Raw genomic sequence first — 14646 nt, forward strand, 5'->3', positions numbered from 1 at the left:
CATTCAAGCTGGCGTGTGTTATCACTAAAAGGAGATCCATCCACAGTTACAGAGGATGCTGGTGACGGTGACTGATGCCAGGTCTGATATCACTGCACCGCCGCTGCTTTTCAATGAGCTTCTCCATGTAGCTATGCAGAGAAGATTGATTCTCTTAGGGCCATTCAGAGGGGAGGAAAGAGACTGATGGTTTAGCTGTGAGGACCGTCAGTTCACTCAGGGTGACCGAAGAGGGATGTATAAACAAGCCCTTTAGCGGTGAAGCACAAAGTAGAGCACATACAAACAGCCTGTGCTGTAAAGCCTAGTGTGTGTGACCCTGGGATACCTTGTCAAACGTACCCTCGCGGTGAGAGGACAAACATTGTTAAAATGTGAAGAGTGAAAAGGTGGTGCGAGCCATCACCATGTTGATGTTTGAACAGGCTTGCTCACGTTCTTTCACATTGAAAGTCCTGGTGTGCACACATTTAAGTATGGGGGTGACAAATACCACCAACATAGACACATTCTCACAAACTAGCAACAACATCACACAACAACAAAAAGTGTTACAACCAGATTTTTCTTGTCTTCTGGTATTAAATCGGATTACTTTGCCATTTTAAATCACAGGAAGTCATATGATCCAACAATCCAGTGTTGTAAAGATGAGATGCATCCTCTCTGTGATTGACAGCTATGAAATTAAATCTGTCACAGTGAATTTTCACCCCTTTGTACAATACATCTTCATTTCTGCCAACAGCTGCCAAGCAGCCATGACTAAAAGTAAAATTCCTGACAGAGAAGTAAGACTCCTTACCTTCAGAGTGATCCTGGAAACAGACAAGTCTTCCCTCTCCGAGGAGGTTGCCGGCCAGCAGTCGGTCTCCTCCTTCTGAAATCAGAGGAGAGATTTCCAGCTGGTTCTCTCTACAGGAGATGCTGCCTCAGATGTATAGATCCCTCAGATCCTCAGAGTCTGAGGTTAATCTCTGCTGTCCCAGGAGCCCGCTGGAGGAGGTACTGCTCTGAGCCCTCGCTGTTTGTTTAGTCAAATCACAGCACCACGGGTGTCTCCTCTCCTCTCTCACACTCTGAAACAGCCTGCCCTACCGCTCCCAAAGAGTGCTGTAAGTTTAAAAGAAGTGTTCCCAGTGGAGACATGCGCACACACATAGACACTGCTGCCCTGACAGATTCACACAGAGGAGGGAGTCAGTGGTCCGGCCCTGTTGAAGCCAGAGTAAGAGTGAGTTGGAGAAGTGAGCAGGGAGGGAAATGTGAGGGGGGAGTTGAGCAACAAGCTTTAAAAAAGGGATGAACAGAGACAGAGAAAAGAACAGAGAGAAAAAACTTCAAAATACAGACGAGCTCTGCTTGTTGTTCTTCGGTAGATGCTGAGAGGTCCCGAGCTGGAGTGATTTGTTTATGAATGGAGTGGCGAGCAACTGGAGGTGAGCTGAGACTGTCTCTATTGGCAACAGCAATCTGGGCCGCATCTAACCCCTCCATAAAACAACAAACACAATAAAATGGAAGAGAAAGAGTGAGAGTGTGAGTGAGAGGTCCAAGCGGGAAGAAAAAAAAACAGGTTTTGGCAGAGCTCACGTTGGCCTGCTTTAGTAACAAACAGAAGTCTCAGTTTCTAAGGAAAATAACTTCACTTAGCTAAGCTGCTGCTAGAATCAGGTGTGAAAGTGGTTAGACACATATGACACATATGATTGAGTGAACCCATTTTTATTACATTGTGCTTCTTCTTGTGTATTTAAAAAAAAAATTCCTTTCTTTTTTACATTCATCCCACATAAAATAACTCAACACCTCCACCCCCCCACCCCACCCCCCCGCTTCTGTCTCTTTTCTCTGCTCTTTCAGCCTCTCTCTTTCAAACATGCATACACGCACCATGCAAGTACGTCCAATTTCCATACTGGCTCTCTCCCTAATTTCTTCCTTTCCCAGGAATGGATGGCTTGAAATTCATAACACAGCCCTGCAGCTGACGAAGGCCTTTTCTCTCTAACGAGGGGTCGGGGCAGACAGAGGGGAGGAGGGAACATGGGGCCAAATTGGACAGTAACCATGTTCTCCTCTAATTGTGAGGGTAAATCTGAAAGCCCTGCTAGCAGTAATTAGAGAGGCAGTGAGCCCCAGTTATTAGATAGGAGGGGAACAACACCACATAGGACTGTCCCGCCTTAACATTTATCTTCTTCTACCTTTGTAATTAACACGTTCTTGCAATAAATGTGTCCTAAATATGTCCACCCAACCCCCCATGAATCTACTAGTGTATGGTGTAGTGCTTGCAATGTCAATTAAAAATGTTTACAAGAGATAATGCAGCAATAATTCACATGACATTCACATTAAGCAAATACTTCCCTATATGCAATTCTTTATCAGCTAGACACACACTCTGTCTCAACATGCTAAGGTAAACCACAGCTCTAACAGGAAATGTTGGGTTTAAAGTTTTAAAAATGCCAAGACAGATATATCTAATGTGTTCATTGCATTTTGTTTTCATCTATAATTTGTGTTGTGTTGTTACAGTGAAGTGGAATCTGTTGCTTTATATTTGGCAGCTGTCCTAGTTTATTCATACAGCTTGACAGAGTGGCAAACCAAACCATATAATAAACTAGACTCCAAATCGTTCTGCTACAACAATGCACAGCCTATTCAGCCTGGCAGAACAGCTAAAGAGTGGTTTCTCTCACTGCTGATCTGGATTGTTGACATAGCTAGATTGCAACTAGTGCAAGCACCTCGTGTATGCTGGTCCTGTGCTTGTGTTTTGCTGGATTTCAGATAAAGCTAAAAGTTATCTTGCTGTGGACCTTGGAGGCTCTTGGGAAGGGGGTGGGAGGTGGAAGCAGGAAACATTAGGCCTGAGGCCTGGACCTGGAGCTGAACCCAACACACCTCTGAGAGATGAAGATGGATGAAGCCATAAAACGACTGATCTGGAGTCTATGGAAGCCTAGGGGACTATATTAAAATGATAATGTAAACTAGAAAATGAAAATGTAATTCCACAATAGCATTATAATTGTCCACATATGATAATATAATAATCCATATTTGCATATTATATGTTTCACATGTGTCACATGTATGGGCATTCTACGACCATATTAAAATGAAAATGGAAAAGCTGTTTCACATTTAATTTACAAACTTGACTCTGCTGTACAATGAACAATAATCAAATGTTGATTCAAATTTGAAAATGAAAATGTAATAGACTGTGACCAGTATTGCAAGCATTAGGTCACAATTAAAATTAAAATGCAATTTTCTAACAATTTCAAAATGAAAACAGTATTTGACATAATTTTTAAACTTGTACTCGTACAGTGGACAATATTTAAATGCAATACCCAACAGTGCCTCCAGTCTATTGCATTCACATTTCCATGCGTACATGGGAGAAGTTTGCCCTCAGGGCTTTCTGTCAGAAAGCCTTTCTAAAACATGGTTAACATGATTTCATGAACAACAGTCTCCTGGGTGAAAGAGCTGTGTTTGTGTTTGGCATTATCATCTACCACCGACTTCTTCCGTAGAACGCGGCCAGACTTTTCCCATGTACCCCCAGGTTGAATGGTAGAACTTGTACATGTTAATTTATTAAGTCAACTGAAAGAGGAAATGAAATCTTGACCAGCCTTGAAGTGAGGACTAACAGAGTGCATTTTCATTTTGACACCGGATGAGTGCAGTGAAGTCTTAAGTCTTATTTAAGTCTTTTAAAATGAAATGTCAACTGCCATTTTCATTTTCATATTGGTAGAACATTGCATTAAATTGTTTATATTGCATTTTATTTTTCAAATGTGAACATTTGAATATTGTCCAATGTATAGCAGGGTACAAGTTTGAATATTAAATGTCAAACAGTTATTCTATTTTCATTTTAATATGGTCGTAGGATGTCCATCTGAGTATGTAAAAATAAAAATGAAAATTGGATTATTTCATTTTCATTCTCAGAGCCTACATGTGTAGAAAATTATAATGCTGCTGTGGAACTATATTTTCATTTTCAACTTGACATTATCAATCTAATATAGTCCCTAGGCTTCCACAGAAGTTAGATCCATTCTACCATTGTACCAGTCAAGGATGTAGCCCAACAGTCAGAGGCTCCTCTAGACCTGATTTTGATGTTGTTCAGGTCCAAACCTGAAACACTGGGACATTTCTAAAACACAGCAACAGCAACAATCATCATGGGCATCATATCTTAAGATACCACCTTTCACATCAAATCGAACAACACAATTCAAGCAGTACAGGGCAAGAGAAACTACATTAACTACAGAAACAATTAGTTGATTAAACAACTGCCCAATTGCCAAAAAAAATAATCTGCAAGCATTTAAATGATTGTAATTTTGCAAGCAAAAACACCTAAGTTTTGGTTTTGAACTGCATTTTTCAATATTTTCTTAGATTTTGTACACAAAATTAAACAACAATGACAATAATGAAGGGTTGCGGCTGTAGTTGACTTGTCCTGGTGACCTATGTATGTAAGATACTGACCTTATAATCACAACGTTTCTTTGTTGCATGTCATCCCATTCCTCTGTGTGCCCTCATGTTGTGTCAGCTCTTTACTTCTGACTGTCTAATAAAGGAATGAAAAAGTAAATACTATCAAAAAAGACAAAAGCTTAATGAGGGAAAGTCAACAAAACAACAATAAGTTGAATCCACACAAACTATTTTAATCACTTCCTCTATCTAGTTTTAAATATTCAATAAAAATGTCCGCAGATAAAAGTATCATTTGTGTCCAACAGGAACAATAACCTGTTGCAGTTCTGCATGATGAAATATTGCACTGTCGCCACGGTCATTACATACAAAGTCTGTATGCTGACTTGTCGTTGATTAGGCAATTCTGAACACAGACATGGTGGGTGAGTATACAGACTGACTCACCCTCTGTGATCAGCTGAATCTGGGGTGGTGAGTTGTCATACAGAGTAAACTACTCAACTTGGAATAACCACTTTTTTGTTTAGTCGCTTTATTCAGTTGTTTAATTTATCATGAGGCCAAATGATGTTGATGCTTGTTGAACAGAGTTTAAATAATATAAACTCCTCTCCACTTTGAAATGTTTAACTGTCACGGTGAAGCAGAATCTATTACAGACGTGCTGTAGGGGTTTAGCACTTGTTTGTTTGTGGACTGTAATAGGTCACAGAGGAAGCCTGGCACAGATGAAAGCTGTGGGTGGGTCTGTGCACCTACAGCAGCTCTCTTTCTTACACATGTGAGCTTTTAGAATTGGTGCAAAGATCCTACAAGCCTTTTATTAGTTCCCCCTGGATTAACTTGAACGTTGAGACAGCTACAAGGAGACCAGCGGTAACACTGTTTATGTTGCACTATTTAAACTGAATCTCTATACATGGATCATTCCCTACAGTAACCCTTCATTTAGATAAATATTAGAGATTTATACAGCCTGAGGTTTTCATATTTTTGGAACACAGCCGGAGACAAGCGCTTTAATTTTAAACTATAGGGATCTTTTTTGGGGTCTGAATGTTTGAAGACCTTTTTAGTGCCAGTGTTGGGGCCATGTGAAGTGCAGGCAAATAGCACAGTTCAGTTAACACATACTCATCCTCTAATGTATTCATTAAGGGCTAAAGCCACATCTTTATTTTTAGCCAAGTTGTGGCCATGATGTTTTGCATTTCAAGCTAGTGGCAATGTGTGTTTGAAGTTTATGTTGCACTTTCCTTAATGTTCAGGATCTGCAGCACTTTCCTCTCCATTAACATGAACCTGTTTCATGTTAACAGCTGATAGCTGTTATAGCTGATAATGACTGTTCTCACCAAGATAATAACATGAATTTTTTATGAATGTTTTGTGGATGCAGAACTCACACACGAGATCAACAAGTGGACTATGCAGTATACTTTACGGCATGATATTCTGAGTACATCAAGTCAATGTGGAAAAAGTTTAAAGCCACAAGCATGTAGGGTTAAGAATACACTTTACAATATTGATCATATGTTTGGAAACAGCACTTCTCGGAAAGGACTCTAGACCAGGAAAATGACCTGCCGTGTTCAGTTTATTGCTGCCCCCCTGTGGTTGTTTTAAGCAGGGATGTAGTGGACAGTAAACATTAACTTACTTAACCATTACTTTACACTTGACTTGAACGGCCAGTTTCTGTATCTGCCACACATTTAATTCAGACAATACATTACAGAAAGTATGGATGATAGGACTTTCTTGATACATAACACAATTCAAAGCTCATTGTAATGTCACCTATGTGTTTCCCCAAGTTTCTGCCTTCTTCCCCTCACTGTCACACCATAAAATATAACGTCATACTGTAGATTCATATCAAATTTGTCTTCTTGCATTTTGAACAATTATCTTATCTTACGGGAAATTATTACAAAAAAGATAACTTAGTGAAATTAAAATCATTGAAAAGATGAAGTTGGCTTTATGTTTCTTTTACTCTTTTCTTAACAATCAACATTCAATAGGAAACGTGTTTAAGGGGTTAAAAATTTGTCTATACAACCTTTTCTTGGTGACCAGAGTAGGTCCAATCACTGGAGAAATCTAACTGATTTGCTTTACTCAAGTACAGTAACAAAGCACTTGTAAGGCACAGTTTCAATGTTATTTCTCTTCTCGTTATACTTCTACGCCACTACATTTCACAGACAAATATTGTGTTTTTTAAACCACTACATTCATCTGACAGCTACAGTTACTACTTCACAGACTGACATTAAAATATATCTTTTTTTTCTGTATTTCACACGTAAGTGCACCATCAGCAACAGATTGCTACTGACACTGGCACCGCAAAACACAGGAAACCCTTTCCCTTTTGTGGCACATATTTATGACTTACAGTATCTCACACAGAGAGGTGGACAGCAGAGGCCTGGGGTGCCAAGTTGGCTCTACCATCCATTTCAGCTCTGTTCTCTGTACTGCTCTCTGTACTGTCTCTCCGTGGATTACAATCATTACAACCCTCTGATTTAGGAGACACCATGGATCATAATGTGCAATAACGTGACATTACGTGAAATCCCACCCACATGGTCATTGAGCATCTTGAATTAACCATAAACACTTCAGATTTGATATTGTACCTAACCCTACAGAGCTAAATACCACTTCTCATACATATCTGTGGTCCTTACCATTAACCAGTTATATTTTTGACATGTGTATATTTTGGATTTGCACCTGATTGATCACCGTAATTGTTAATATTTTGTTGCTTTCTATATATTTATCTATAAATATCTTTCCTACTTTGCACTGCAACTACTGCACAACAATTTCCCTTGGGACAAACAAAGTTATATCTTATCTTATCTTAGTAGCACAACCTCAATGTAGGTACAAGATTAAAATACTGCTCACAAAGTAATGTGTTTGTAATAATAATCTAATAATAGCCTACTAACACTTAAATACAATATTTCATCGACATGCATGGGTTACCCAAATATTTCCTATGTTGGGTTACTTAAGGCTGGTTCTGATATATGATATTCTTTAGTGTGAGTAATTTAAAGGCAAAAAAATGAAATAAATTAGAATTGAACCACACTGAACATAATTACCACAAACCTGGCAGTGTAGAAAAATAACATTTGCACCTTATAACATTAACAGAAAATACAATTGAAAGGTTAAATTATATAATAAATGTTGTTTGCATGGGTGGGGTTGGGCAGGGCAATTTGGACACATGACCTCATAATTTTTACAATCCAGGATTCTCCCCTGCTGACCTGACAATTCTGCTGTCCGATGAAGACTTTCACTTTTCATTTTGCTTATAATACTTCCGTAATTTTACTTAGGGATGATTTTGAAAACTACTACTACCACTGAGCAAACTTCTATTTTACTTTACAATCTCTGTGCTGCATTTCACATGAGCCCTACGCAGGTACGTGCACACGTCCGTGCGCGTGAACATGTTCACCTCACACACACCTTACACGATGGCCTTCTGAAAATGATCCACAGGGCAGAGTGGGTAAATTTGAGTCAATGCCCTCATGTAGCCAAGACGAGCAGGCAGGTGGGTCTCAGGTAAAACGTGACGTCATGATGATACTTTTGAACTCCTTGGCAGTAAATCCATAAAGGTGTGTAGTCTTACTGCACAGGTAGCCTGAACCTTAGACTGCAGTGAAAACAAGCGCCAGATCCTGCTGGGAATAGACAGGGAGGCCTAACATGCGCCAAGACGTTTGATTCACCGAGGTCTACCTGAGAGTCACCCTACCTGTCAGACCAGGACACCGGTATGTACCCCAACTCACAGTCGGTCAGACACCCATCTCAGACACTGTCACTGAACAATCAGTACATCCCGCCTCCGTATGACTTCCCCGGTTATCATCACGTCCCGGGAGTCGGAGACCCGTCGACAAGTGGCTGGAGCAGCGTCTACGCTGCGCGGGAAGAGTATCCGTACAGCTTCCCGGGGTCAAGCCCCAGCGCAGGGCAAGTCAGCTTCTCCTCCACGGAGATGTGCGGCACGCCCACCGCCGCTGGAGGAGGGTCGTTCACCCCCTACAACTTTATCTCCGGACAGGACTCCTTCAGCTCCAGGAGGAGACCACATGAATCCGTCAGACCGTCTGTTTCAGGTGGGACATAGGCTACTTACTGGATCCAACCATTGAGGTCACCATGTAGACTTATAACAGACTGTATGGTGTGATTTAACCCTGTATTGGCCTTTGATAAATAACCCAGGCTAAGATATAATTATACATAGAAGCAGGATAGGCTGAGGGAGGCTTAATGCTTCCTTGTAGACAAAACTCTTGACAAAAGTAGTTTGCACTTGCATGTTCTGGTTTGTAAACATGTGATGTAGATAACACTTTAAGGATGCTCTAACAAATGTTTTAATTTATTATTTTACATTTTATAGATAGAGTCCTTAGTGCAGTTGCATGACAAACTAAACCTCAACAGCTGAGTGAGTGTACAGAGTGACAGATGAGGAACAGTTTCAACATGAACACAGAGTGTGACAGCACACACACATTCATCAAGCTTTTCACCTCTCCCTTCCGCCATTTTGGTGTGAGATGCCAGTGAATGCAAAGATAACATTGGAGGCCGTGAAGTCTGCAGAAGTGTATCTCCCCACCCTCTCTGTCCACTGGGTGGGTGCAAAAGGGTGACAAACTAGCTAGATAACACGGGCACCACACGCAGTCTGCAGAAGACAAACCGAATCTCTTCTGAAGGCGAACCCTCGAGCCTTAAGACTTATGTCTTTGTGTGTGTACTGGTCTGCCTCGATCGATGCTGTCACATGGTCAAAATTTCAGATAAATAACTCTGACTCATCCTTTCCTAAGGGAGAGAGAGTGTGTGTGTGGGTGGAACAGCGTGTCAATGAATAGCTGCCTGTGTAAACACCTATGTAAACACCACTCACCGTGATAAGGAGAACCACTGATGCAATGCAGAGGGGAGTCTTTACATTAGTTATAGTTAGCGTGATTAATAGGGTTAATGAGGCTTTAAGTGGCGCCTGAACTTGAACGTGGCACCAGACGTCTTCACATTAGTCATCTGTTTGGCCATGACTCACTGACATTATAATCATACATGTATGTATTACTGGTCTGAATGAAGACAAACAAATACACTGGAGCGCATAACACACTTATTCACTTACATTCGGTCAATCAGCCAAACTTGTGTTTATTGTTTTACTAAATCAAGGGTTGTTTTGTGTGATTCAGGAGTGAAGACTCGCACCAAGGACAAGTACAGGGTGGTGTACACTGACCAGCAGCGCCTGGAGCTGGAGAAGGAGTTTCAGTGCAACCGCTACATCACCATGAGGAGGAAGTCCGAGCTGTCAATGGCACTGGGCCTCTCTGAGAGACAGGTGAGAGGACTAATTAAAGTTAGAGGTAAAAAAGATAAGGAGGGGAGGAGGAGGAAGCACAGGAAGGGTTACAAGAGAGAACAGGTGAGAATCAAAGGACATGATTGAAAAAGGCAGGAGCAAATGTAAAGAAAAAGTCAGCGTTGTTAGAAACACCCAAACCAGAGCAAGTAAGGCTGTAGCACCAAAACCACAGGGTGCACTGGATTAAGAAAGGGCGTGTCTTATCACTAATGAAATAAAGGTTTAATTAGTAAGAGATATCATCAAAAGTCACATAGCCTCATTTTAAGGACTGGGCCCAGAAAAATATAATAAAGGAAGAGTGCCTCCTTTTCAGGAGTGAGTATGTGTAATAGGGTAGATATTAATAAACATGGGGGAGGTTGCAGCTTTCTCTTTGTCTTTCTTTCTCTGTTTTTTTCGGTTGGCCCCTCTTGTTTCTGCTTTTCTGTTTGTGTGAGCTGGGGAGGGGGCAGTGGTGAAAAGTGAGAGTTAGGAAATAAAAACTTGCACATGTAAAAATACAGCTAGTAGAACATTGTTTTCAGTCCAATTAGCTGCTTGGTGCTGTATTTTCCTCACCATCGTGGTTAAGTGGACACATTTTGTCACCTATAGTTGATATTAACACAGCACAGAAAGCTCCTCAACAATCAACCAGCAGAAACCTCTGGAAACCATAATCTTCTATGGCCAAACAAACACCTCGCATTAGCAGTGTTAATGGTGAAACCCTCCCTCTTGTTCTCATGATGGTTATTGGTGGGGGTTTTTTCTCTGCCTCCTCATTCTGCTTGTTAAACCCACAGTGCAACAAAGTAATTCTGGGAAAGAAGGAAATTACTAACCTGAAGCAGAAGTAGGCGGGGCAGGGTACAATAAAGTGAACACCAAAAAAAGCAAAATCATTACAGTTCAGCATCCGCTCAAGATAACAAACTCGACGATAAAGGCCCAAGAGATAAGTCAGTGGAAAAGCATCAGAAGAGATAATGCATCATCCTTTGATATTTCTGATCATATTTAATAACATCCAGTAAGAGTCCTTCTCTACTAAGTGTGTTTCTGATGCTTCTATCTCATGTTTGTGAGCATCTCCTGTATGTTTCAGGTGAAGATCTGGTTTCAGAACAGACGAGCCAAAGAGAGGAAGATAAACAAGAAGAAGCTGCAGCATTCCCAGCAGGCCTCCACAACTACACCCACCCCACCTGCGCTGGGTGGACCCGCTGACACCCACATCACCACCAGCCCCAGCAGCAATCTTTTGTCTGACACAATATCAGAGGAATACTAGGTGGATTTTACATGGACGACGGATACAGCATTAAATATGTACATAGTGTTTTGTTTTATAAGTTTACCACAGAATGAATGAAGACGATTCACATCAACATGATGATATAATGCAGCACTTCCTGCCTTTCACCATGACAAGCACTGTCTGTCTGTTGATCATTGATCATCTCTAGTGGACATTTGCCAATCACTGGAAGTTAATGTGTTAATATGGCTCATTAGCAGCACAGAGAAACTGATTTTAAAGACAGAGAATCACTGGATAAAGTGTCATTTGTCACACATGTGTGCCTTCTTCAAGAATTGTTGGTTAAAGTCACAATGAAAAGGCATTTGTGTCAAATGTGTCTGTATATTGGTTTATAGAGTGCGAGTGCATCTGTATAGTCAAGAATCTGCTTCATGAATAAGAAAAAGGAATAATGTGTCTATTTTTTATGAGTTTCTATTTGCTCTAACTGCAAGAGGACAATGGAAAATCATACTTGCAAATAAGTAGAAATTACAATGAATAATGCATAGCCCTGCTACTTATTTTTGGGGATGTAAAAGTATGTTAATTCCTCTCTTTATGACTGTTAGAATTTACAGGAAATAGAAAGAGCGCAAAGAGTGTTGCGTTTGTTACTACTGAAGAATGTGATGCCAAAGTTCAACACCGCTTTAATGTTCTTTCTGTTGAAATATTGATGCAGGGTGTGTCTTGGGAATAGATCTTTCAGAAATATAAACCAATGGGTTTCAGAAAGCAGCTGTTTATAGCACAATGTAAAGGGTGAAAGCACAGAAATGTTAAAAACAGGAAGTAAAAGCAATGAGAGTACAAAAATGTTGTCATTTGGAATTCATTGTTAAACAGCTGTATACTATGAAACATTTGGTGACATTTTCCCCCCTAATTTGACTTTATAGTTTTGTTCATTAATTTAGTCACCACCTCTTGATAACAACAAGGAACTGAGATGAAAAATGGTTGAAAATGACAGTGAAATAAGATGTTCAGACAGCAGTGTTTAGCCACATCCTGAAAGACTGCTGCCGCATGACTCAACATCTACAGTCATTGTACCGCTAAACACGCACACATTTTAAGTGAAATAAAGTCCCTGCTTCTCCTTCTTTTGGGACTACTGTGTGTATAAAAATTGTTAAAGTATGTACTATACTAAGACATTTGACATGTTAACACACTTTTGATTGTTCCTGTTTGTAGGTCACAGAAGAGGAAGGAAAAGTGACAAATGTAAACTTTGTACTGACCAGTCAGAAAATTGCAAAAGCTGCTTTCAAAATAAACCACTGTATCACCACCTTTTTGCAACTCCTGTATTGTCAGTGAAATAGTTTCCTTGTTTTGCCTTTCAACCGTTAATCTCAATACTGTGTTTTTACAAGGCTGAAGTTTGTGTTGCTTATAAAACATGTTTCATTGCACATTTTATAAAAAGCATGCTCAGTACAGGGGTTTATTGATCTGATTTGTATTTTCTGTTCTTTCGCACTTTCAACAGCTCTATGTGCTTTCATTACTCAACTTCTGAAACATTTCTACAGAGAAAAGATCCTTCAAGTTCACGCAGGCTATGAAGAAATACCAATGGTATAAAGCTTTATTAGCCCACACAATTACCTAACTATAACATTAATTTAATGGAATTACGACACAATTTTTATAAAATTATTTAATAATAATAATAATATTCATTGAATTATAAAACAATATTAACAATATTAGTCTTAATTTATCCTCTGACTAATCTTTTCATAGAAACATTTGTATCTCCCAACAACATGTTGACAACTGTACTGTACAAAGACTAGAATACATGCTAAATCAAATGATTTTCTCTACTCTCTACTCACTCTGACAAATTCTTTAAATATTAAATTATAAGTCACCTAAAGGATGCCATTTATCAAAAACTCTGGGATTGAAGAATTGGCAACTATGTCCTGCAACGCCTGGCGCTTGAGAAGGAATTTCTGTGCGTACAGTGCTGTGGCATGGCAATGTAACATCACATGATTGTGTCATGAGAATGACAAAATCACCTTGTTTTTATGATGAAAATGTTTAACACACTAAAAGGTTGCAACAATACTGAACAATTTGGTACCCATGCAGCTATTGTATTGTAATAAGCAGCACTGGCTGACTGATCTGATGGCAGAAGCATACTGGATTGTTGGAACAGCTTTATTACACTTCTTCTGTGTTGTCAATTATTTGCTCAGTAGATTATGTCAGATAGAAGTTCAACTGTGTTTCAACAGGAAGGTTCAACTAAAAAAAGGGTTGCAGGTGGTTGTTTGAGGACAACTATCATGAACCATAAACACCAATTTTATTGCTCTGTGAATCAGCTGAATGGCAGTCTATGCTTGTCAACCTTTAACCTCAAGCTATCAAACCAAACAAATCAAGTAACCTCTGTCTTTGATTAAACGCACAACCACTAAAAGCACATGGTCTCACCTTAACTACAAAAAAATGAAAATATCATCAGTATTAACATTGAAAAAACTCATTGTTAATAAGGTTAATAAAAATCCTTTTTTATATATTTCATTTAAAACTAAAGTTCCAATAAACTAAACTGCACTGTAAAAATGTATATTATACAAAGAGATCTTAAAGTGTTTTGGATGGTGAGACTGAGCTGAGAATCAGGCATGCACGTACCAAAAGGCTGCTAGAAGATGCAACAGCAATGAGCCTTTTTACCTGCATCTGATTACAGCTTTGACAATATAAAAGTTATTTCTCCAAAATGTTCACTATGAGTGCCTTTGTACATTCTCCTGTGTCTAAGGGTTTGAACAAGTACTAACTTCATGCATTAGCTTAATTAACTATCATTCTAGCTGATGCCTTCCACTATTTAACTATTTGTTTCTTCCCTCGCTATTTGTTGTTTATTTTCTGGGTTGAAGCATGTAAGCTGCACAAAATTGGGTCTTTTAAAAGAGGCAGGAAAGCCAAGAGTCTGATTGATATTTAAATTAGTTAGTTGTCTAGTTATATTTACATTAATTTTTTTCAATTCTAACATGCAGTGGTCAAAACTCTTCACACAGTCAGCGAGTACCAAACTATGAATAGTTTTTCGTTGCTTTCACACAAAATGCATTCAATGACCACTGTCTCCAAAATTGAGGAACTCTTTTCTCATTGCTACTCCACCACCCGAAAAAACAATTTACTTGCAGCACATTTTGCAAATGCTGTTTGCTCTGTGTCCAAAATTGTTAAAACACATTCAAAACAGAATTATGCATTTCTGCAGCAACCAAACTGAAATATATGTAGTGTTTTGAATGGCATTATCAAATTTCTTCTGAATGCTCACGTAAATCAGTTAACATGTAGTACTGTGTTATGTTCTGTGATTATTGCAAAGCAA

General features: G+C 39.4%; 2 protein-coding genes across 3 annotated transcripts in view; one reads left to right on the top strand and one right to left on the bottom strand.

Annotated features, from left to right (window-relative positions):
- Positions 1-4839, bottom strand: part of pdgfrb (platelet-derived growth factor receptor, beta polypeptide) — a 29726-nt gene extending 24887 nt beyond the window's left edge. The window contains exons 1-2 of one of the 2 annotated variants that reach the window (XM_038699264.1): positions 4543-4839; positions 806-1491 (exon numbers count right to left, since the gene is read on the bottom strand). The gene's annotated coding sequence lies outside the window, so the exon portion shown is untranslated. Of the gene's footprint in view, positions 1-805; positions 1782-4542 lie in introns of those variants that run through there. The other variant, XM_038699265.1, reaches the window with a different exon arrangement.
- A 2987-nt stretch (positions 4840-7826) lies between these two features.
- On the top strand, positions 7827-12720 carry LOC119888611 (homeobox protein CDX-1-like). Its single transcript, XM_038699266.1, has 3 exons — positions 7827-8675; positions 9792-9940; positions 11055-12720. Exons 1-3 carry the CDS (start codon positions 8330-8332, stop codon positions 11238-11240), a joined length of 681 nt encoding a protein of 226 aa, XP_038555194.1. The 5' UTR covers positions 7827-8329; the 3' UTR covers positions 11241-12720.
- Positions 12721-14646: the final 1926 nt, after the last annotated feature.

Source organism: Micropterus salmoides, unplaced genomic scaffold, assembly GCF_014851395.1.
Source record: "Micropterus salmoides isolate LMB-PRFRI ecotype aquatic unplaced genomic scaffold, ASM1485139v1 Ms_hic_scaffold_5, whole genome shotgun sequence".
NCBI classification, from domain to species: domain Eukaryota; kingdom Metazoa; phylum Chordata; class Actinopteri; order Centrarchiformes; family Centrarchidae; genus Micropterus; species Micropterus salmoides.